The sequence below is a fragment of the Stylophora pistillata genome, chromosome 4 (assembly GCF_964205215.1).
Source record: "Stylophora pistillata chromosome 4, jaStyPist1.2, whole genome shotgun sequence".
In the NCBI taxonomy this organism is placed as follows: Eukaryota; Metazoa; Cnidaria; class Anthozoa; order Scleractinia; family Pocilloporidae; genus Stylophora; species Stylophora pistillata.
Genome location: NC_142522.1, coordinates 25,458,248 through 25,482,787, shown reverse-complemented (window position 1 = coordinate 25,482,787; position 24,540 = coordinate 25,458,248). Strand labels below are relative to the sequence as shown.

The 24,540-nt window shown below is 37.9% G+C and overlaps 1 protein-coding gene across 4 annotated transcripts in view; it reads right to left on the bottom strand.

Annotated features, from left to right (window-relative positions):
• LOC111332875 (sushi, von Willebrand factor type A, EGF and pentraxin domain-containing protein 1-like) overlaps window positions 1–15,855 on the bottom strand; it is a 29,206-nt gene extending 13,351 nt beyond the window's left edge. For 2 of the 4 annotated variants that reach the window (XM_088756717.1, XM_088756718.1), the window contains exons 1-7: window positions 15,645–15,825; window positions 10,433–10,615; window positions 8,878–9,051; window positions 8,501–8,674; window positions 8,159–8,326; window positions 7,201–7,386; window positions 5,896–6,063 (exon numbers count right to left, since the gene is read on the bottom strand). In XM_088756717.1, coding sequence (XP_088612843.1) covers window positions 5,896–6,063; window positions 7,201–7,386; window positions 8,159–8,326; window positions 8,501–8,674; window positions 8,878–9,051; window positions 10,433–10,615; window positions 15,645–15,705 — 1,114 coding nt within the window. In that variant the 5' untranslated portion in view covers window positions 15,706–15,825. Of the gene's footprint in view, window positions 1–5,895; window positions 6,064–7,200; window positions 7,387–8,158; window positions 8,327–8,500; window positions 8,675–8,877; window positions 9,052–10,432; window positions 10,616–15,644 lie in introns of all 4 variants that reach the window. The other 2 variants (XM_088756719.1, XM_088756716.1) reach the window with 2 other exon arrangements.
• Window positions 15,856–24,540: the final 8,685 nt, after the last annotated feature.

The following is a 24,540-nucleotide window of genomic DNA, read 5'->3' as shown; positions in this document are numbered from 1 at the left end:
CGCCAGCGTGAGACCGGACGTGAGATGTTTTGGTGTGAAGATTTCCCAACCTTATCTCTGAATTTAAGATCAGACATCAGATTTAAAAGTAATTTTCGTTTGTCTTTCCTCCAAAATCAAATCAAATCAAATTCGAACCAATAAGCAAACCAAAGGCAAACAATTTAACGAGCCGTCTATTAAAAACTGACACATTGGAAACCTGTCTTAAATCAGGGACAATTTCGGGAAAGAATCAAATCTTTTGATCATGAAATTAAAGGCTCATTTGACCTTCTTTACCAGCATATTAAGATTTTCAAATTTTCAGAGTATAATAACAACTTACATTTTCCTTTGCGGACGGAGCTGGGCGTTCTCAGTCTGTTGGATTCGCCGAACATGTATCTACGGTAATGCTGCAAGGAAACCGCTTAACGGTTACGTGACCAATTTTTATTTCCGGAATTGAGAGCAGAAGTTCACCCGTACGGACTTCTGTGGCTAGAAAATCATGAACCCTTGATATAATGCTGCTGCTAAACATTTCAAACCAACGATTCTTTTTAGTTTCAATATCAATTTCTACATTTCATACCCTCAGCTCCATTCTACGGTGATAATTCACATAAACCATCTTCTTCGTAAAGTGAATGAACCACTCGGAAAACAAGGTCTAGCCTCTGAATCAATTTCAAAACTGTCATCACGTAGCTTTGTTTTCAAATGATTCAGCCCGTTCATGATGGTCACCAGCTATGAAAAGGGTAAGAACATTATTGTCTCAGTGGGTTAAACGGAATCACCTGGACACGATTGGTCAAGGACAATGAATTCCTGGACAAACTAATTTTAATAAAGACTAGATGGCTTTACGCACATTTTCCAAATACTATAGTAACAGACATCCACGAGGAATGATAGATGACAAACCTAATTAAAAAAAAAAAAACTTGAAAAAAGAAATCCAAATTAACTGGTCACTTCAGGAGCCCATAAGGACTCCTGGTCGCGTGATTGACTTCACCCTTTAGCCTTCAGTGTTCGAAAATTGTAACTAACGATTCCCACCACTAGTTCTAAACGTACAGGTCCGGTTTTTCTTTATCAAAGCACTGACTTACAAAGTGTGTGTGGAATCAGCTCAGAATGGTCCCCGAATCATTACAACTGGCAGGTACATCTGGTGTTCATTGACTGGTGCCAGTCCTCCTCTAACTTAGGTTTTCGTCAGGACGAGACGCTTATGACTTCTTTTCATTCCGACCGTTTTCACAAGAAGAGTATTATTTGCCCCTGTTTGGATCTAAAAGACGAGAACGGTTTGTTCTCTGTCCAGTGGGCGTTTCAATTCGAAGGATTTCTCGCTAAAAAATGGTTGATAACATGACGTAGTTAAAATAATTTTGAAAATGAAATTGGAAGATTTCTTATGATTGGCCTTAAATTATAACTCATGGGATAGCTTGAAAATATTTTACATTATACCAACCTTTTTCAAAATTTCTGAGAAATCTTTTATCTACTTGAGGATGTACAAGATCCTCCCATTGTGGGCGTAGCTATGATTCCTTTCTCTTCACAGACTTAACTAGTTTATGAAAAATTATTACATTTCCTATTACACTTTTTTTGTTGGCTTTTCCCCGGCTTCTATCGTAAAAGCTACCAGGATGATTTTGACGATATACTTTACAACCCCCATCAGTGGTCACCGTTAAATTAGTGCCTCCATAAAAACTCTTTATACGACACACATAACACAAAACAGAGCCATCAATTTTATTTCACCGCAAGAAAGACATTCTCGACATCACTGATTGTTTCGTAGATTAATCTCTACATATTCTCGTCAGCCTTACTACAACTCCGTACCGGTTTTGCAGCCACACATGGCCACAACGCCTTCAATAATTCCATATAAGGCTGCTTGCGCTTGATAGTCGTGGATGCTACATGTAGTTCTACGGCTGCACAGATGTTCTGCAGTGTTCGTATCGAAAACTTCGCCAGTTTAGACTGATCTACGATCGCCCAAATGTTGTATGTTACGTACATAATAGGATGCTGAAGAGCTAACGCTTCGTTACTTCGTCGGACCGTTCTTCGATTGCCTTCTCTGTCATCAGTTCATTCCTTTCTAGTTCTTCTTCCTCACTGGATTGATCCACGCTATGCGTTTTCTTTGCTGACAAGCGACAAAAAATCGTGCTATTTGTTGTGGTGTGAGATAGTTGCTCATGTCGAAGATATTGGAGCCGCTACTATGCTTTACTTTACGCATTGGCTATGAGAAAGATACTCAACGTAACGTAGAAAGATACGTAACTTAACGTAACGTGGTGACTAACTTGAAAAGAAAATCGCTAAAACAATTCTGCAACGACGCAGCATCATCAACAATAACATCCAATGCTCAATTCTGGAAGTTGATGAAGCCTTTAATACCGAATAAGAGGGAATCTAGCATGAATGATAACCTAATTGAAAACGGCGAGGTTGTACCAGATCCCAGTGTTGTTTTCAACAAGTTCTTCGCTCAACCAAGAATCGACATACAAGTTTTACAGTTATCAGTGGAAGATTTCTCTGATCATCTTAGTATTACCGCCATCAAAAACAAACATTATGATTTAGAATTCGACTTCCAAGAGATAAACGCCGAGATTATTGGTGGTCATATTACAAAGCTCAACACAAACAAAGCAACAGGCCCGGACGGCTTCTCACCCAAACTACTAAAATTATCAGCACATGCATTAGCTACTTCCATGACAACTTTATACAACTACTGCATCAGGTCGAGCTCTATTCCCAGCGCCTGGAAACTAAGTAATGTCACGCCGATCTACAAAGAGGAAGAGTCAACCAACAAAAAAAAAATTACCGGCCAGTGAGCGTTCTATCTGGTATATCAAAATTATTTGAAAAAGTAATCTACGACCAACTTTCGGCTATCTTTACCCCTATCCTCTCACAGAACATGTCTGGATTCATTAAGGGTCACGCATGCGCTACTGCTCTGATTAAACTTACAGACGACTGAGAACTGCACTCAACGACAGAACGATGTAGCAACAGTAGGAATTGATTTATCGGCAAAAGCATTTGACAGCGTCTGTCACAACCTTCTCGTCGCAGAGATAAAAGCTTATGGCTTCAAAGACTCCGAACTTAAGTTGTTACAAGCATACCTAGATGAACGAAAACAGAGAGTAAAATGCAATGAAAAAACATCTGACTAGCCCCTTTTCAAATGTGGAGTCCCTCAGGGAAGCCTTCTAAGCCCCTTGCTGTTCAACATATATATTAATGATATGAACGACTTCATTTCATCTTCACTCCCAAGGCTCTACGCAGATGATATAACGCACTATGGTTCCAGCACAAGCCCAATAGTCTCACAATACATTATGAACCAAGACATGGCTCAACTCTCCAACTAACAAAAAGAAAACTTCCTGAAATCTAACGATGACAAAATGCAAGGAATGATAATGGTAAATCAAAGTACAATTATGAACTTCTATTTGAAAACGGTGTTATTGAAACCAAAGACCACCTCAAGATCCTGGGAATAAAGTTGGATAATAAACTATATTTCCAGGAACACATAAAGGATATCCTTAATAAATTCTACGCAAAAGTAGAGGCACTGAGACGGATAAAACGCTTAGTACCAAAGAACACAATGACAGCTCTCTACAGAAGCTTTATTCTACCTCATTTCGAATACATTATACTGCAATCCTCTTTTCAATGGTCTTACAAAAACGTTAAGTAATAAATTAGAAAAGGCAAACCTTTATGGTCTAAGAACAGTTTTAAACCTGAATAACTCAGGTTTTTATGAATCTGCCCTTAAGTTAATCGACATGAGATCATTGTCAAATAGACGCATAGAACAATCGCTCGTCATATTTTATAAATGTTTCAAGGAAAATGGCCCAAATTACATTAGCAATTTTTTTAAGCCCCGTATTCTAACTTACAATTTACGTAACAGGGGCCATAATGTTGAACAGAATTCTTACAGTACTCAAAACATGCACAATTCTTTTTCACATATTATTTCTCGAAATTGGAATCAGTTACCTTCGCCTGAAAATTTTGCTGAAAATGTATCACTTTTTCGTAGATCAATTAGCAAGCTCGATTTTCCCCGTTGCCAATGCAACAATTGTTGAAATTGATATTTATCATTTCCAACGATTTGTTGCCACTATATAAATTGCATGAACTCATTACATTATATATTATATTTATTATCGAATAACCTTTTTTTTGATATTGTATATATATATAAAACGCTTCATATATTTTCTCTGTCAATCACTTCTGTCTCGGGAGATCTGGGCAATCACTCCCTGTGTAATTGACTTTAAATAAATTCCTTACATACTTCTGTTTGTTTAGCTGAAGAAAGTTCCCAACTTTTAGACTACAAAAAAATTGTCTCAGTTCGCTTAAACAAAACCGACTCCTGCTTTTAAATTAGCACCGACATTCTCAATTAAATTCATTTTATTACAAATTATAGCGACGACGTTTTTATCATTTCACAAGGTTTCCCTTGGGCAACGTCGCGAAACTTTTGTTGTTTCCTCAGGTGATGATTTTTCTACAGCGATCACATTTGTCACTCTTTCACCTTCATTTGTTTTTTAAACAGGGTATCGTTAGTCTTAATTTTTACTTCGCTGATATCTAATAAAAATCATTATGATCCACTCGTCATTTGTTCTACGTTCCAATTCCGTATAGTTGTAGATTTCACTTTGTGATAACGTATGTTTTTGACTTGAGGTCTCTTGGTTCCGCTTTGGTTTACTGTTCAGATCAAAACTAATGTTTCGGAAAAGAAGACTTAACGATAGGCACTCTAAAACCATTTTTGAGGAAAATAGAGGCAATGAATACGCACAACAAAAGCTATATTGCAGTGTTATGTCACGCGAAGGACAAGTTAAAACGACAGCACAATTTATCCAACTTAAAAAATCAATTCCTTCGCTCTGAATCAATTCCCCGAAAAAACCCTTAGCGCTCTAAAAGAACAACTCTTTGGCTTTTAAACGCTTGGTTTTCAACAAAGTATATGGGGTAATGGAGTATCACAAGCTAAAATAATAGGCTAATTCTAGATAAGTTTTGTTCTCGATAAAAATAGGTCGATCAAATTAAATTAGATTACAAAAGTAAATTGTCGAGAATTGCTAAAAACTGTTTTCACGGTGTCTTTTGACGTCGTGCTACAATATGTGTTTGATTTTATTGCCCTAGAGGGATTTATTTTGCAACGCGAGGCGCCGTGAATCGCCCTTAACTTTCGAATTGAAAAAGCTGCGTTTTCACAAAATTCAGTGATTATCGATTTTCTCCAAAACTAATCGATATTTAGCAACATGAACTATGCAGTGTTTTGTTTTGCATTAAGGTCTACCTAACATGAGATTATGGGCCAAATTGATTTTTGAGTTGTCGCCAGGAGATTTTAAAACTGTTTGATTTTTGGTAACATTTGCTCTTAATTCTCCCCTCTAGCTGCTACACATTTCCTTGTAAATTGGTTAAGAGAATTTGATGTTCAACTAAGGTTACCTGATAAGTTATGGATATTATATTATAAAGACGCGACAACTGTAATCGGCAGCACGTGATTAGTCTACGTTTGATCCTTCAAGGATCCTTGGTCATGGTTCTATTTAATCCAACATGTGGCGAGTTAAGGACTCGTATTTCATGCTCTGTCACTTACAGGGGCACTGTATTAAACGGAGACGCTCAACCATCTTTTTTTTTTTTTTTATTTGTACTTCAAATTATTTCCAAGTGGAGTCTCCCAAGAGGAGCCCGTAAATTTTTTTTTCTTTCATTTTATCCTAGATTGGTGGGAATTTCATGCATCAGACATACCTTCACATGAGGGAATACTGTCATTCCACTTTCCATTTATGCAGCTCAATCTTGAGGATCCAATCAACGTATAATTAGCATGACACTTTATCTCAACTTCACCACCTCCCTTCCGTGTGACATGTGTGATAACTCCGCTCCTTACTGGTCCAAGGGTGGGACAGGAAGCTATCAAAGTTGCAACAAAGGATTACTTAGTACTGCTTCTGCGAATGTTAATTATGCAAAAATCAAATTTTATTTTATGAAGAGGTACTTGTTAACTGAGTGGGAGGGCCAGCCTGTGAAACGCTTAGTCGTGACATACCTGAAGACTGAGAACCAAATATTTCCCGTTGAGTACGACATAGCTTAGTCAATTACAATTTTATCATGTTACCGCGAATTCCAAAACATGTTTGAATCTAATTAGGACTCATTAAGGGTTGGGTCGCGCTAAAGCTCTTTTCGTTGTTGTAAGTTAAACATCTGTCTACAAGTAGAGTAAAGTAATTGCGTGTTATGTTACGCAAGACCTACGCGATGGCACGGCTAAACGATTTTTTCCTGGTCCATCAGACCCTTTTTCTTTCAGGGAAACGAAGAACTTGAATGCCGCTGTTATTCAAATGTCTTTGACTCGTGCCCTGGGTGCGATTATTGCATTGCAGCAATTAGGATAACAGAAGGCTTCAACGAGAAATTCCCCGTCCATCGCTAGTATCGAAACTAGCGCAAGTGGCAATCAAAACGCATAGATTAGCAGGGTAAAAGATCTATTCCTGCGTAGTTATTTGCGCGGGGTGATTTTTCTTTTAAGAGCGAGATGGGTTTGTGATTTATGTATGAGGGAATCGGTGAAGTATTGGTCAAAGGATATAACTGGTTTGATGCGACCGCCACTAATATTTGAAAAATGGGGAAAAAAATGCCAATTTTTGAATCGCTTAAAACTGTAAAATATTTCAATTCGCTTCGCTAGCGCTACCCGGCCGTTATATACATATAAAGGGAAGTACAATGGACGACCACAAAAAATAATTGACAAAAAGGTTCTCGTTTTTTCAAATCACAACAATAAAATCACAATTCTTGAAAAGCGCGACTAATTTTGTCGTTAATGTTTCGTTGTAGGTTAACGTCCATTTTTCTAAACCCCATCCACGGGAAATGAAACAGAGCCGTGCGAATGCAGGGCTCACAGTTTTTTCCGACGAGCTGACGTCGAACACACGTCAGTGTCCCATAGGATAAACTGAGAATTGGGTGAGCGAAGACAAACCGGTAACATGACAATAAAATTTTTTTAAACTGGAGAAAACCTACCGATGCACCTGAACTCCCTTTTCAGCCACGTAGTATAGTTACACACCATCATCGGCGCTCCCGTCAAAAGATGGCCTTCATGACAGGCCAGATAAAGAGTTGTGCCGTGTGTGTATCTCACTTGATCCGTTCGTGGATATATAATGCGTGAATTACTCGGAATAGAGGGTTTTGTACATTTCATGACTAGAAATAACAAAGAGAAATGTCCATAAACGGCCGTTTATTTTAACTCTAAAAGGTTTTTTAGGCCAACTCTTTACATATTCCGTATTTCTGCTTGTTTAAAATTTTGGCTACGCAGGGGACGCTAATCGAAGGGAGGGCACTTAATCGAGAAGGGGGATGGCTTATTAACTTAGCTTGGCAAAAGGACAAAGGTGAAAAGCAGATAACACACATAAAGGAACTATGCAAGCTTGTGGAGATAGAAACTATTCTCTTATACTGTTTCCGTTATAGTTGAAGCTTAAAAATTTAAATTGCAATATGAACAGGTTTTCCTTGCATCCCAGCTATTTAAGAAAGTGAGAGAGGAGAGAGAGACACTTATTTGAGAGGGTCACTGACTTGTTTCACTCTATCGCCTTGGCGGTGGGAGCTTATTCGGGGAAGGGCGCTTATTCGGGAAATGCAGTGTGGGGGCTTAACAGAAATTACCATCGAGTACATTTTGGTAATCCTCTTCGAAGACAATTTTTTTTAATGTTTGGTCCATCGATTTCAACTTTATTTTTGAAACATCTAAAAAGTGTTATTCAATGTGTGTTTCTAGGTCTTCGTCATAGTGACATAACGGCAACAAAACAAAATACTTAAATCTAACTAAAACAGATCTAGTCCAATTTCCTACAGATTTGTGACAATGCCACCCGAATTATAAGAATATGCTATGCACAATAAATTAGTCACGATATACTCGTACAAATAATTTTTAGGATGTCACGGAATTGTATACCTTTACATTGCGGAATAGAAGAATTCCATCTTCCATTAACACAACGAAGGGTGTGATCTCCACCCAACTCGTAGCCATGTTTGCACTTGAAAGAAACCACTTGTCCGTGTGAGAAGCGTGAGCCAAACACGTGTCCATTTGGAGGATCCCTAATTTTCTTGCAGTAAGCTGAGAAATTAACATTAAACAACGATTTATGACGTGACCATTAAAGCTGTTGAGCCCTCAGATGCAGATGGCGCAACAGAAGGACAAAACTAACTGAAAAGTTTTGGTGCTGAAGATGTGGAAGAAGTCATTTTTAAAAGAGGGCAATTGGTCGGTGAAAATAATACGGTTTACCTTTACAAGTTGGAACACGTGAACTCCAGACGCCTTTGTTGCATGTTAATGTTGAAGCCCCAAATAGATCAAAGCCTGTAGAACAGGTGAATTTTGCTTCTGCACTATGGCTGTTGTCATTGCCATGTAATGTACCGTTAGCTGGACTTTGCAGACGAACACACGACGGCAACTCTACAGAAGAAAAGTAGATTCATTTCAAGTGAATTTTGGACATATTCAGTTCTCAATAACATCTTCGTGGTATATGGTAATAAAAAAATACAGTAAAAACGCTGCGTTCCAAACAGTTTTAATCACTGTTGAGTCGAGTTGTCAAAGTTTCGGTGCAGTTCTGATGCAAGTTAATTAGTTTTACTGTGGTTTCAAGTACTTACTATGACAATAAGGTAACTTTCCATTCCATCGTCCATCTATGCACTCAAGCCTAGTCCTACCGATCAGCTGGAAACTTTTATTATTACAGCGAAATTCTATAGCTGCCTTGCCAACTTGTGGGGTCACGTGGGATACTTTACCATTTAAAATGTTCCGCACCTCTGGACAAATTCCTAAGTGAAGCAAAAGAATTTATAGTTCGAGGAAATGAGATAAATACTTCTGATTAGACTGTTTCCAGCGTTTTTCGTAAAGTGACAATTTAAAACTATCTTGAGTTGAGCAGAAATTTTTAAATCTTTTTCTTATTCCACAGCTGGTGACAAGTGATCACAATAGCAAAAAGCTCTTTTTTGTCGCGTTAGAATTCTTTTTATATTTAGACTTTGTATCTATGATTTTGCTAGAACGGTGCACCTTGCAATCGAAAAGTTTGAACTGCAAAACAGTTTTTGCGTGTTAGTATCACTGTATGTTTAGCATCAGTGTATGTTACTGTGAAATGAAGAACCACAAAACAATGCCAATCTAAAGGATACTATAGACGTTCGATGAACAAGCTTTGAATTTCATTTTCTTTAACTGCGCATTATCTTCTACTATAGTTTCGAAACTAATTTTTGGTAAAATATTGATACATGTGCGAGTTATTTACAAAAATGTCTTTTCGGAACTGGTGGCATGAATTCTTTAGCCCGCCAAAGTGACTTCCGAGGGGTTCCTTGCGTCAAAATATCCTGATCCTTGAATTTCAATCGCATAAACATCTGGACATTTTTGCTATCTGTCTGCGTTGAAAAATAGAATGTGAATGGGGAAAGATAAAAAGAAGGTCCATTGATGCAACTATAAAAGAAGGCTAGCTGTCAGTACAGGAAAGAAAGATATTCGACGAGAAATGGCGAAAGAACCTCACCGAAAGCAGGCAATGTTCGCTGCTCGCACTCGATCAGCAGCCATTAAGTTTTGCCGCCGCGTGCTTAGGACGCTTTAAAATTGAAACAAAGTTATGAGGTGTACAAACTTAACAACAAATTAAAAGGGTATGCAAACTTTACAGACTGCCTTAAAATTTGGCCCGAACACTCACAAGATACACTGATACTAACCTAGAAAACTGTATAGGAGAATTCCAATTTTCAAAATGGATCTTCCTCAGTGGCCTCCGACATAATGCGTATCAGTACAATTTTGATCATCAAACTTGACAGATAAATTGCAAAGCAATCAATAAGAATATCGCAAAATCCCCACACGATTTTGAAGACTAACCCCTCAGGATTGAAATTGCGCAGAAGTATTATTTGTGCGGTCAGATTTGAAATGCGATGAATTCGCACCCCTTTCGGTTTACGATTACATCAGACAAAAACGAAATAATTTCTGCCTGCACTTCATGTCATAACCTTTCCATGGCGGTTATACCTCAAGTAATGCGTAAAATGTTTTTTTTTTTATTTTTTATGTTTTTGGCGAATGACAACCGCGAAGGTCTACCTACTCCTTAGGTCATTAGAAAGTTTTGTTTTCTTTCCAAGAGAATTTACACCATACCCAGACATTGGAACTGTGTTTGTGTCCATTTGTCCCCATTGCATGTTATAATTGGCAGTCCATTCAGATAAAAACCCTGTTTACAGCCAAACAGAATTACTTCGCCGTTTCGGTACCTTCCCCGCTTGGAAGGATGAATGATGACTGAGCCATGAGGAGAGGTTGGTTGATCACACGTAGAGCCTTAAAAAAAAAGATAGACATATAGCATCAAAAATACCTAGAGGTTGTATGATAACGCCAGAAGAAACTTTCGTAATATATTTGTCTTACATGCAAACTAGAAGACCTGCCGCATCCCACATATTTATAAGAACCCTGTTCCACAAGAGAAAGAGGATTAAGGAACATATTGTCTAATTTGCATTCCTCCAATGATTAAATGGTAATAAATAATAATTAATATAATATAATAATGTTAATAATAATAATAACAATAGTAATATATGTATATTTAACAATTATTCTACGAGCGCGCGTTGGATATGAGATGATAGATAGCCAACGAGGCGCGAAGCGCCGAGTTGGCTATAATCATCTTATATCCAATAAGCGCGAGTGGAATAATTGTTTATTATTAAAAACTAGATCATTGGATAATGCAATTCAAGGCTTTTATTGGCTTAGCCATTATGGTATATCAGCCAATATACCATAATCTACAAATATGATAAGCGTACGTGTCAGCTTAAAATTAAAAGGGAGCTAAAAATTTAATAAAATGTAATAATTTAATTTAACGTTTTTATATATTGGCTGATATACCATAATGGCTAAGCCAATACAAAGTCTTGAATTGCATTATCCAATGATCTAGTTTTTAATAATAATAATAATAATAAGAGGCTAAAAAGCCTCACAGTTCCACAATCTTCGGAGATTGCCGTCATTCCGTGTTTTTAAGTTTTTCTGCCATTCCGCTGATCCAACGTTCGTCTATTCAATCATTTAGCTGAACAACTAAGTATCGTAATTCGCAGTTTGCTCGCTTCACAATTTTAGCGGCTCTTTTTTGGCTTAGGTCAAAGCTTGAGTTAAAAAGTAAAATGCTCTCTTTTCAAATAATAAAATCTCAAAGCATCCATAATGTGCAGATCACATCCATTAATATATTTCTAGAGGGTAAAGTTTTGATATAAATTGTACAAAGGTGGATGCTACTGTGGAATTATTTTGAGATACTTATCCTCCTATGTGGTCCTTGTTGTGTCACGACCTGTCACGGCATGAACTGAAAAAGATCATACCTTCGGATCTACATAATTTGCTTAGTTTGGACGGTAAAACGCTCTCTCTTTAAATTACTAACTAGACGCGCATAGCTGCGTGAACTTGGGCTTTCAATATTGCACATCTGAAGTTATCTTGAGGGGACTGCCATATTGCCATTGTTACTGACGTCACGCAATTCCGTCTTTGCCAGTCATGAATAAGCTTGCTTGTGTTTATTTTTGTTTGCTGGAGTGTAATGAATGTTGTTATAGTACTAGATAAAAATCAAAATAATATATCACTATATAGGAGTAGGTTACTACAGATTCCAAGGGTTGAAATTCAAGGACTTTTCAATGACTTTGAAGGCCAAGTTTTAGAAAATTGAAGGACCACTTTTGGAAAGGTTTGCATAAGCAGTTTTAAAATCAATTTCTAAAAGTTGATATTATTTCTCAGCTTTTCCATGAAAGTACTGTCATTTTCAACTTGAAAATTGCTTAGAAAACGCATTGCAAAAATCAAGCCTTAGTCCTCAAATTCAAGTACTTTCAAGGCCTTGAATTTTTTGTTTTTAAATTTAAGCACCTTCAAGGACTTTCAAGGCTTTTAAAAACCTTGAGTAGGTTATGTATTTGCCTTTGACTGGAAGGAGAAGGGAATTTTTCATCTATTATTGGTACTGACTCATAGTTTGTTGCCAAATGATCACCCAGAGGGAGTTGTCAGAAATCAGTAGATTGAAGCAATATTGATGTTCAGTAGTTCATACATAACTGTTTTAACAGAAAAATCTCTGAACATTGAATACTATTGATGGCCGCAACAAGAGAAGTAGTGCTATATACAGTTTTAGTATATTAAATTAGAGGCATTTGACCTTCATTAAATACCAAGAAGGAATACACATATTTTGACCTTTTTGTGGGTTTAAAAATACATGTCATACAAAAAACTGAAAACCACTTCAAAAACCCTGTGCATTCACCATTATTTCTTACAAGCTATTCAATGATGATACTTCAAGCAGCACACATGTACCTTGAGGATGGCTTTTACAATAAATATCCCTTGTACGAGAATCGAATATTTTCAAGCCCACATTACTTTTACAATAGATAGCAACTGCAGTACATCAAGACAAAATTGTTGAAATTTTTGGATAAAAGTGATTGAAAGTATCTTCAGTCTTGAACACATTTAAAAGTTTGGGTAATTCTGTCTGCCTTAAAAATGATTGTCTAGTTAACTGAGAGGAACTTAAATACAACTGATTTCCAATACTCATTATTGACAAGAGATCATTAGCAGAATTGATTCCTTGTTTGTTTTCGTAAATCAAAGAGTATAATCTCATTGCAACACATTGTTGTCCTGAGTTTTGTCCAAATACCAACTCATTAGCTTGGCTATATGGTGCCATTATTATTTTGCTAGGGTCAATGTACATTGGAGTAGGATCTGGACTTTTCTCACCATCTGAACTCAGTTGAAATTTTCAATAATTTGATGCGTTTGTCTGACTCCTATTGATTTGCACTTAGTGTTTTATAGTTTTGGCGCCAGAGCGTTGTCCCAGGGAGTCTGGGGACCAACCCCTCTTTTTATTTAAAGTCGCGAAAAATCCAATATTCAAAAATAACGGTCAGCCAGAGATCACGAAAAGATCTAAAAGATGTATGGAATGCCCTACGAATTGTAATTTAAAATTTCGTTTAACTCTCAAATGTTATTCAATATTTAAAAAAATCTGCATTTGTTTCTTAGTTTGACTTGCTTCCTCTGACAACCAGTACAAAAATAAACGGCCACCATACATCAGAAACCTTCAAAGCTACAGTAACGCTTCAAAACGAAAGTGCGAATCACCTATAAAGACACAAGGGTCTATTACAAGAGAACATCGATAAATACCACCTTGCTCTATACTTCAATTAAATTATTCTCTGATATACCCTCACTGAACAATTCAACAAATACTTCTCATCGTGTTTTGTAACTTTATTTGCTCTTACCCTCTTCGTATTAAGCTTACAAATATTCTTTGTAACTCTTCTAACCTTCACATAACGATGTAGCCAAGAGGACTTCGGTATGCTTGGACGAATACGCACATCAAACAAATTACTTTAGTTTTCTGCCCTTTCTTCTGAGACGTTTCAGAGTAGCTTCTTGTATCAGTACTGGGTTCTCAATCACGTCTAAATACACGGTTGTGTTTGCATGTAAACATAATATGACATAACTGATTTGATATAGCAGGTTTCGCTTGATATTTCTCGATAAAAGGTTCACTCGTAAAGGATCGCTCGTAAATTGATCTGTCGTAAAGTTCGCGAAACGACCCGTTCCCAAATCCCCCCACAACTATTAGTGCAGTTCTACCGCGATCGGTGTGTCTTTGTATATACATTGGGCGTAATAGCCATCGAATTTCTTTCGGGTACATCAAGCAAGGAATTGTCCACCAAGGCAACCATTTGCTTTCTTGCATTAAACCATGCGCTCATAGTTCATTCTACGCATGCACATGCATTGTACGCATGCGCTATAGTGGAACTGCGTTTTATGACTGAACGACAAAAAAAAAAAAAAAAACTCAGCCGAATTTATACCCCGGGCGTTGCTTTAGGAAAGCCCGAGTAAAAATGTGTCAACTCCATGGTCACAGCCTTTTCCTTTAATCGGGCAGATTTTTAGAAATAAAAGCAACAACATACAATGAAATATATGAAGTTCATATATTTTGAACTGCGGTATTAGATACATATGATACACGATCCTCGCAGTAGATAGCGCTATTTAAGCAATAGCGAAAATCAGACCTGAAAAAAATCAGGCCTGTACGGGATTCGAACCACTGACCTCTGCGATACTAGTGCAGCGCTCTACCAATTGAGCTAACAAGCCAACTGGGAGCAGGCGAATCTCGTACAGGCCTGATTTTTTTCAGGTCTGATTTTCGCTATTGCTTAAATAGCGCTATCTACTGCGAGGATCGTGTATTATATGTATCTAATACCGCAGTTCAAAATATATGAACTTCATATATTTCATTGTATATTTATCACTTTCACGGATTTATTACGAATCAACTCAACGGCCTGTTCCCAGTTGGCTTGTTAGCTCAATTGGTAGAGCGCTGCACTAGTATCGCGGAGGTCAGTGGTTCGAATCCCGTACAGGCCTGATTTTTTTTCAGGTCTGATTTTCGCTATTGCTTAAATAGCGCTATCTACTGCGAGAATCGTGTATCATATGTAAAAGCAACAACGCAGAAAAAAGCCGGAGATCTGCCTCTTAATTACCAATCCGATTACAAAATGCTTACGGATAACACATGTCACGATCAGGCTCTTTCGGTTTGAGATTAACTCGCTGTCTAGTTCCGGCCCCAGCGCAAAAGGAATTTATTGCCCTTAGCATGCGGGAAAGGTCACTTTTTCTTCAGCTAGAGACACCGATCCAAAAACTTGTTTGCGCCATTGCAATGGTTATTACTAGTTACTTTTTTTAAAAATTTCATATGATATAATTACGTTATTCTTAGCACTCATCATCTGTCACGCTCACGAATGTGATAACATTCCATGCACAAAACAATAATATAAAGCACGGTTCATTTCATCATGGAAAACCCCGAGCACGCTTCTTTCATTTGTTGCAGTGGTCAATAATAGGGAGCTGTGATGAACATTGGTCGACATTGACAAAGTATCAGCAACTCCAGCAGAATTCAGTGGCATGCATCCTTGCGTAAATTACTCAAGTTTCAAAATTTTCAGGTTATGGGATAACCTTTCAATTTGAGACTGTTGTGTAGTTTATCGCTCGACTTTAGCGTTAGCTGATGCTTATTAGACATAACATATGGAGGGTTGTTATTCTTCAGATCTCCGGTAAGGACCTTTGAACGTGTGCTCAATCAACAGTTTATCAATAGTACCTCTGTTAAAACTTGGTATGACTGATACTGTCGAAGTTAATATTTCGTACTCACCGTATGTGACGATCATAAATGAGAATACAAAGGACGCTGAAACCAGCCCTACACGTTTCATAAGGAAGCCTGTCAAATCTAACTTCCTCGGTACATCAGTTGCTCAAAGATAAGGATGTGGAAAGACACGTTTGCAGCTTTTTAGATGCAATGCAATACAACTTCCTTTAGCAATGCAATACAACTTCCTTTAGCAATGCAATTTAACATAAGAAGGTAGATGTCAAAGGGGCAGTATCTCCAGCAGCGTTTGGTGTCACGGATCCTTAAATAAGTCTTCTATACTGTCTAATTACATGCGCCGTGTTGTTTACCTTCATCACCGAATAAAGGAAACGAATCAAACAAGCGATTCAGTCAGGCAGCCACTTCCTGTAACGACTTCTCTTTCCGAGAAGCTAACAAGAAGCAAACTGGTTGATTTAGCTTCCCAGCTCGCACCCTCATTATTAAATTTTTTAATTAAAAAAATGATAGATGGAAACAGTTGCATAAATCTGATCACCTTAATGAATAATTAAATTTCTGGAGTGTTTTTGTTTTTGTTTTTTTTTTTTTAATTAAAAAAAACTTTGTGACTTTATAACTTTCTACCTACATCGGGTTCTGGGTGATTTTTTTTTTTTTTTTTGTAAAAAATGAGTTGCCTCAGTATCTTTTTCTTTTCATCATTTTGTTATCGCAGCATCCGCAAACAATGAATTTGCAGTCGACCTGCGCACAGCTGCCGTGACTGATATCAGTGACTTACCTATAAACCAAATTCACTACTACTGTTTTGCTCAGCGCTCTTTGGAATGAAACGGAGCAGATCTAAGCCACACGAGGAGGTAGGGGTGGGGGTGGGGGAGAATGAGGAGGATGAGGTGGAGGACAACCACAAGGAGGACAACAGGGATTGGGAAACAACTGAACGAAGAAAAGATCTAATAATCTTTCATTTTTTTTTTTTTTGATAACTTTATTGATGTTGTTTAATTCTAACATATTGTGTCAGTATATCAGACATAGTTCGACTGTTGTCAATCGCTTACTTATAGCTTTGATTTCCGGTTTTTAAACTGGAGAGTTCATGTAGAACCAAATATCCTACATGAAAGTCGCTTTTCGCTTGCTTAATTACTTCAATCACAACGGAAACCGATGAAAAGACGAAATACCCCAAAAGCAAACACATGATGGAAATAAAAGTTGCCACGCAATGAATCGTTTATCACGGACGTTTATGACAGAATTTCCGCTTGCGATTACCCATTTTGGGTAATCCTCAAGTGCTCATGCCATTACTCAAGTCAGCGGTTTCGTACACCTCTTTTCCAGCCAAAGACTGCATTTGCGTTGGTGCTTTTACGAAATTTAGACCACGACGGCTTCTCTCAGATTCCCTTGCATCATAGCCAGGGTGCGTGAAACAGATTGTGATATTTCTGTACATCGCTTCACCGTTTCGATAAAACTCTGACTTTCACTGATCACCGTTTTGAAAGAAATAACATTTTTCATTTTTCAAGCGTCTTTTCAAGGCCTACATAATAGATGCGGAGAAAATTGTTCTTGTCTCAACGGCCGGCCATAAATTAGGGACCTTAAGATACTGGACGCGGCTGCCTTTAAGAACGCGGTCACGTCCGAGAGGGCGTGGGTCGTGACCGCCACCTTTGCGCGGGAAATACGAGCCTTAAGATTTGCGTTGTGGAAGCGGTCGCCGAAACAAATAACAACAAACACGTTTAGTCAGAGAATATCTGCTGGAATCAGGCGGTTTTGCTGTTATGACGTCGTTTAAGAAGATCCGAGAGCTTTTAACAGGCTCTTATTTGGTCCACATCATTTCTGACGGAGAATTCGTGCTCTTCTATGACACAGCTTTTCAAAGAACTTAGAATTACCTTATGAAGAGTACGAAAGATTTTAGCTCGAACAAAGATGGCGCAAAATAATATAAATAATGCAAAATCATTTTCTAAAGCGGTCCTAAACTGCCACTGATTAATTTTACACGATAAAAATGAAGGTTAAAATGAAAAATAAAGCAATACTGTCCGAGGAAATTTACCCAGATTTACCTGCTTTTCGGATTCCTTTCTGAAGACTTGACGCTCACACAAAAACCCTCTATATGCTCAGTAAATCTAATTATGAAAACAAAAATGAACCAGACAGTTTAGGAATCTATTTATTTTATAATAATGTTTGCAAATTTTACGCAAAACTTGTAATTTTAAGGGAAGAATTCGGAAAAATGACTCACCTTTCTGAGAGGCCGCCAAAAGAAACTTCGTCGCCTCCGCAACAGAGGTGATGGCCATTAAGTGGCATTCGAGATTCGGTTCGAAGGGCTTCACATGTAATTTGTTTTGATTGCTTATAAGCTACGCTCGCCAGTGGACTAAGTGGAGAGAAAATCCCACTTATCTGCCCCTCCATCAAACCGCTAATTTGAAATCTCCTCAAATCTGGGAGACACGTGACCAGCCTAAACCAGGGTCTCTCCTCACTCGCTCCAGGGGGCAGGAAGATGAGAGACCCCCGGGAACGAGGTTGTCGGTTGTCAAAGTCCCGATTTTCTTTCTCTCTGAATCAATGTAGATTTCACCTCTATTAAGCGGTCATTTCTATAAAGTGGTCGTGGTCATTGTTTACTGAGTCCCAACCTCCTGTTTGAACCAACCAGGACACGACACTAACGGTAGCCCACTAGCCATAGACTAGTATAAATTCAGTTTTGACCAAGGGTTTTCGATTTCCACTAGTCAGTTTGGCCGGTAAACAAACTGAAATTGTCGTAGCATCTAAGATGTCACTAGCTACTTGGCTAGTAAGTTGAAAAGTTAGTGTCAAACCCTGATCGACCTCTACCTCTATTGAACGGTCAATTAAAGAAGAAACAATCAAATGAAACTGAGAATAATATTTCTATTAAATCCATGTTTATCTCCCAAAATCAATGTTAGTAGTATTTTTGAGCGAGTCAGTTTACAGTAAGCGGTCAATTATGTAATAATTTTTCATTATTTTTTTATAATACCTCTGTTCCGTTGAACCTTTACTAAGGGGTCAACCTGTATAAAGCAGCCTTTGCCCGTGGCTGACCGTTTACTACAGCTTTGACTGTATTTAAAGTGGTATGAAACCAGAATGCTTCCTTGAAGATCCGAGAAGGTGTCTTGATTCGTTTAAATTATGGTAATTTTTTTCACGGTTGGGTGTTTAGGAAAGGGCAAGAAAGTAGGTCTGTCTAGTAATGTCAAGAAATAACTCAGACCTCGACAATGCGGAACAGCTGCACTCCATTGTTTGTTCGCTTGGCAGTAGATGATGCGCGTCCCTACCAGAGTGTAACCTTTGTTGCATTTAAATTTGACAGATCCACCGTACACGTAACGTTTAGTTACCGTCTGGGTTCCGTTTTGAAGTGTTCCAGGATCGCCACATTGAACAACTGTAAAGATCAATTGGTTAGTCGATCAATCAATTCATCTGTTGACCAATCCATCAGTTCGCCGTATGTTTGTCTTTCTGTCTGTCTTTCTGCCTGTCTTTCAGTCTGCCAAATTGGTAAGGTTACAATTTTATATCAAAGCAAAGTTTGTTATTTAAATAATGATCGTGATCCTAATCGTGATTTCTTTAAAACTTATCAATTTAATTCTTACTTACTTTCACATGTTGTAGGAGAGCCACTCCATGTTCCGTCACTTTGACATGTCTTTACTTTTGATCCTTTCATTTCGTAACCTGTCTCTGTGCAGTCAAAGACTATTCTATTTCCATAGGTAAACGCTACTTGCTCGATTATATCTCCGTGATCTGGCTTTTGTAAGGGGCCACAATCCGCAACTTTCGATAATTAACAACAACAGCAAAAAAATTCAGTGAATGAAAGGAAAAGCATTTTGATTTCAGGGTGGTATCTAGGTTTGATATTTCTGTACAGTTTTAACATATGACTTGCCATGCAAATCTGTTACATGCAACTAGCAAATTTGTATAGGTAATCACATGATTTCGAGTGCAATTTGGAATAAATAAGCACGAGTAAATTTTTTCAAAGACTAACAAAATTACATAAGTCCGTAGAGCGAGTGCAATTTGTGGTCTTTAAAAAAACTTACAAGTGCTTATTCATTCCAAATTGCACGAGAAAATCCTGTGATTATGTATTAATAATATACATGAAAAAATACCTCATAACTACGCAGAAGAAAAGCGCGCGCATCGGGTGCAATTGACCAATTACTGACCAATCAGAATGCCTAGTTTCTTTCTTTGCACTGAATTAACCCTCTTTTGCACTGAATTAACTGAAAACTGCATTCATCTTAATCAATCAGAACTGAGAAATTTTTTCATGTATATTATTAGAAAAAGAATAGCATACGTTGAACTTGACTTATGATACAGTCGAACCTGTTTTAACCCTTCAATTCTCAAGATCTGATTGTTAATTCTCCCCTCTAGCTGCTACACATTCACTTGTAAATTGCTTACGAGAATTTGGTGTTCAACCAAGGTTACCTGATAAGTTAGTGATATTACAGGGAAAAGTTACTTGTAAATCACTTCTGGTAGTTAAAGGGTTAAGCGGCATTGTATCAAGCGGTCACCCCGTTTTAAGAGGACGGTTGTCAAAGTTCGGAAATTTGTTCGCCTAAAGCACTGAAGTATTAACCTTTATCAAACGGTTGTGGTCATACAACAACAAACATATGAAACATATGTATGAACTGCGGTTATGAAACGTATATGTGCACGATCCTTCGCAGTAAAGCACTATTTGAGCAATAGTGAAAATCAGACCTTTATTGTTAGCTCAATTGGTAGAGCGCTGCACTAGTATCGCAGAGGTCAGTGGTTCGAATCCCGTACAGGCCTGAAATTTTTTTCAGGTCTGATTTTCACTATTGCTCAAATAGTGCTTTACTGCGAAGGATCGTGCACATATACGGTTGTGGTCATCTTTGACTGAGTCCCAATTGCCGATTTATTGTCTTCCACCTGTGTTGTGGTCACTGAAAGCGGAACTTGTTTTAACCCTGTAACTCCCAAAATCTGATTGTTAATTCTCCCCTTTAGCTGCTACACATTTCCTTATAAATTGGTTACGAGAATTTGGTGTTTAATTAAGGTTACTTGATAATTTATGGATATTATATTATAAAGACGCTACAGCTGTAATCGGCTGCACGTGATCAATCTACGTTTGATCTTTCGAGGGTCCCCGCTTATGGTTCTATTTAATCCAACACGTGGCGCTTTAAGGACTCGTATTTCATGTTTCTGTCAATTGCAGGGGCACCGTTCGACTTTTTTTTATTTTTACTTGAAATTATTTCCAAGTGGAGTCTCCCAAGAGGAACCCGTGAAAATTTTTTTTTCCTTTAATCCTAGATTGGTGGGAATTTCGTGCATCAGATATACCTTCATATGAGGGAATACTGTCATTCCACTTTCCATTTATGCAGCTCAATCTTGAGGATCCAATCAACGTATAATTAGCATGACACTTTATCTCAACTTCACCACCTCCCTTCCGTGTGACGACTCTGCTCCTTACTGGTCCAAGGGTGGGACAGGAGGCTATCAAAGTTGCAACAAAGGATCACTTAGTACTGCTTCTGCGAATGTTAATTATGCAAACATCACATTTTATTTTATGAAGAGGTACTTGTTAACTGAGTGGGAGGGCCGGCCTGGGAAACACGTAGTCGTGACATGCCTGAAGACTGAGAGCCAAATATTTCCCATTGGGTACGACATAGCTTAGTCAATTAGAATTCTATCATGTGACCGCGAATTCCAAAACATGTTTGAACCTATTTAGGACTCATTAAGGGTTGGGTCGCGCTAAAGCTCTTTTCGTTGTTGTAAGTTAAACATCTGTCTACAAGTAGAGTAAAGTAAGTGCGTGTTATGTTACGCAAGACATACGCGATGGCACAGCTAAACGATTTTTTCCTGGTCCATCAGACCCTTTTTCTTTCGGGGAAACGAAGAACTTGAATGCCGCTTTTATTTGAATGTCTTTGACTCGTGCCCTGGGTGCGATTATTACATTGCAGCAATTTGGATAAAAGAAGGCTTTAAAGAGAAATTTCCCGTCCATCGCTAACATCGAAACTAACGCAAGTGGCAATCAAAACTCAGCGATCAACTGGGTAAAAGATCCATTCTTGCGAAGTTATTTGCGCGGGGTGATTTTTCTTTTAAGAGCGAGATGGTTTGTGATTTATGTACGAGGGAATCGGTGAAGTATTGGTCAAAGGATGTAACTGAAAAGATCATACCTTCGGTTTACATAATTTGCTGAGTTTAAACGGTAGAACGCTCTCTCTTTAAATTACTAAAAACGGGTCAACTCCATGGGTCAAGTTTCAAAAATTTTAGGTTATGGGATAACATTACAATTTCAGACTGTTGCGTACGTGGGTCATCGTTCGACTTTTAAATTAGCGCTAACTGTTGCTTATTAGGCATAACATATGGAGGGTTATTTATCTTCAGATCTCCGGTAAGGACCTTTGAACGTGTGCTTAATCAACATTTTATCAATAGTACCTCTGTTAAAACTTGTTATGACTGATACTGTCGATATTATTTTTCGTACTCACCGTATGAGACGATCATAAACGAGAATACAAAGGACGCTGAAACAAGCCCTACACGTTTCATAAGGAAGTCTGTCAAATCTAACTTCCTTAGTATATGAGTTGCTCAAAGACAAGGATGTGGAAAGACACGTTTGCAGGTTTTTAGATGCAATGCAATCCAACTTCCTTTAGCGTTGCAATTTAACATAAGAAAGTAAATATCAAAGGGGCAGTATCTGCAGCAGCGTTTGGTGTCACGGATCCTTAAATAAGTCTTATAATTATACTATTTAATTACAGGCGCCGTGTTGTTTACCTTCATCACATGAATAAAGGAAGCGAATCAAATAAGCGATTCAGTCAGGCAGCCACTTCCTGCAACGACTTCTCTTTCCGGGAAGCTAAGAAGAAGCAAACTGGTTGATTTAGTTTCCCAGCTCGCACTCTCATTATTAAATGTTTTAATTAAAAAAAAAATGGACGGTAACAGTTGAATAAATCTGATGACCTCTATGATGAATGAAATATCTGGAGTGTTTTTTGTTTTAATTAAAACAAACTTAGTGACTTTATAACTGTCTATCTACATCGGGTTCTGGGTAAATTTTTTTTAAAAAATGTGTTGTCTCAGTTCTCTTTTTCTTTTCTTCATTTTGGTATTGCACCATCCACTAACAATGAATTTGCACTCGACCTGCGCACAGCTGCCGTGACTGATATCAGGGACTTACCTATATACCAAATTCACTACCACTGTTTTTCTCAGCGCTCTTTGGAATTAAACAGATCAGATCTAAGCCACATGAGGAGGTGGGGTGTGGGGGTGGGGTTGGGGGTGAGGTTGGGGGTGGGGTTGGGGGTGGGGTTGGGGGTGGGGTTGGGGTGGGGTTGGGGGTGGGGTTGGGGGAGAACGAGGAGGATGAGGTCAACGACAAGCACAAGGAAGACAACAGGATTGGGAAGCAACTGAACGAAGAAACGATCTAGGAATCTTCTTTTTTTTTTGATAACTTTATTGAAGTTGTTTAATTCTAACACATTGTGTATACATTATGTACATATTCAAAAGTAAATTGTGAAGAACTCAGAGTTGAGAAAGATAAGTTAAATGATAAAAAAGCTATAAATGAGTTTTTGCAAGGAAATTATATTTATATGCTAGTGTAACCTACGTTATAGGCAGCATTCTGATAGTTATACACAAGAAAAACCAAAGGCTGTCCGGGCGTACTGTATGTGATTTTGCTCGTAAGGTCATTAAGAACCCTCAGAAGAAATTCTTTAGTAATACAACATTATTTCTCCTGACAACGATCCAACTGACAAGGAAACGTCTCTGATTTATAACAGGAAAATGTTCACCAGCCACTAAACATGGGTCCCTCACTATATATTATATTACATACAAATCAGATCAAAGGTAACTATTTGTTTCCCTTTGTTTATTCCTTTTTTTGTTTGTTTTGTCTATTCAGGCCCCTAATACAGAGTTTTTAGAATGGTGAGTAAGTAAACCATGACATTTGCAATAAAGGGAAGGGGGAAACTGAACTCTCATTTCGTTTACTTTCGTAAATCCTGTAAGGAGTTTGTTGGAGAAAGTAGGCTTTGGTTAAGTCTCTTGTTCCCATTGCAATTATGATAATGTTAACCACATATGGTGCACGATCCTCGCAGTAGATAGCGCTATTTAAGCAATAGCGAAAATCAGACCTGAAAAAAAAAAAAAAAAATCAGGCCTGTACGGGATTCGAACCACTGCCTTATTTCTAACATAAAAGTTGCCAACATTGCTATTAGACACTGCACTTTGAAAAAGATAGCTTTTTTTACAGTGAAAGGTTTGAACCCAGGAGTAACATTTGATCGTGAAGTGCTGGTGAAAGTTCCTTTCAAGGGCTGTTATTAGTACTTAACTGTGGTAATGACTAACAATCTCAGCTTAATTTATCACCTTAGTGGGAAATGGCTTATTTACCGTCCGTTTGCGTTGGACTAAAGCTTGCACGTAAATTATATCTAGTACGAAGATAGGAATTTTAGCCCCTTTTTATTTCCCTTCCTTTCGCACAGAAAAATCGTTTGATAAGTTGAAAACAGCACTGTTCCTTTCAATTAATTTTTCCAAAAGCCGCGACAAATGGATTTTTCTTGATTGTATTACAATTGGTACATCTCTTCATTCGCTCCGTGACATATCTTGTTGGTAAGATTTAAGTTTGACGAGTGTTTTGGTTTCGCTTACCAAAACAATTTTGTGAGATAATTTTTTGAATGAGTTATTCTAAGTGCATTCTCTTGAAGTA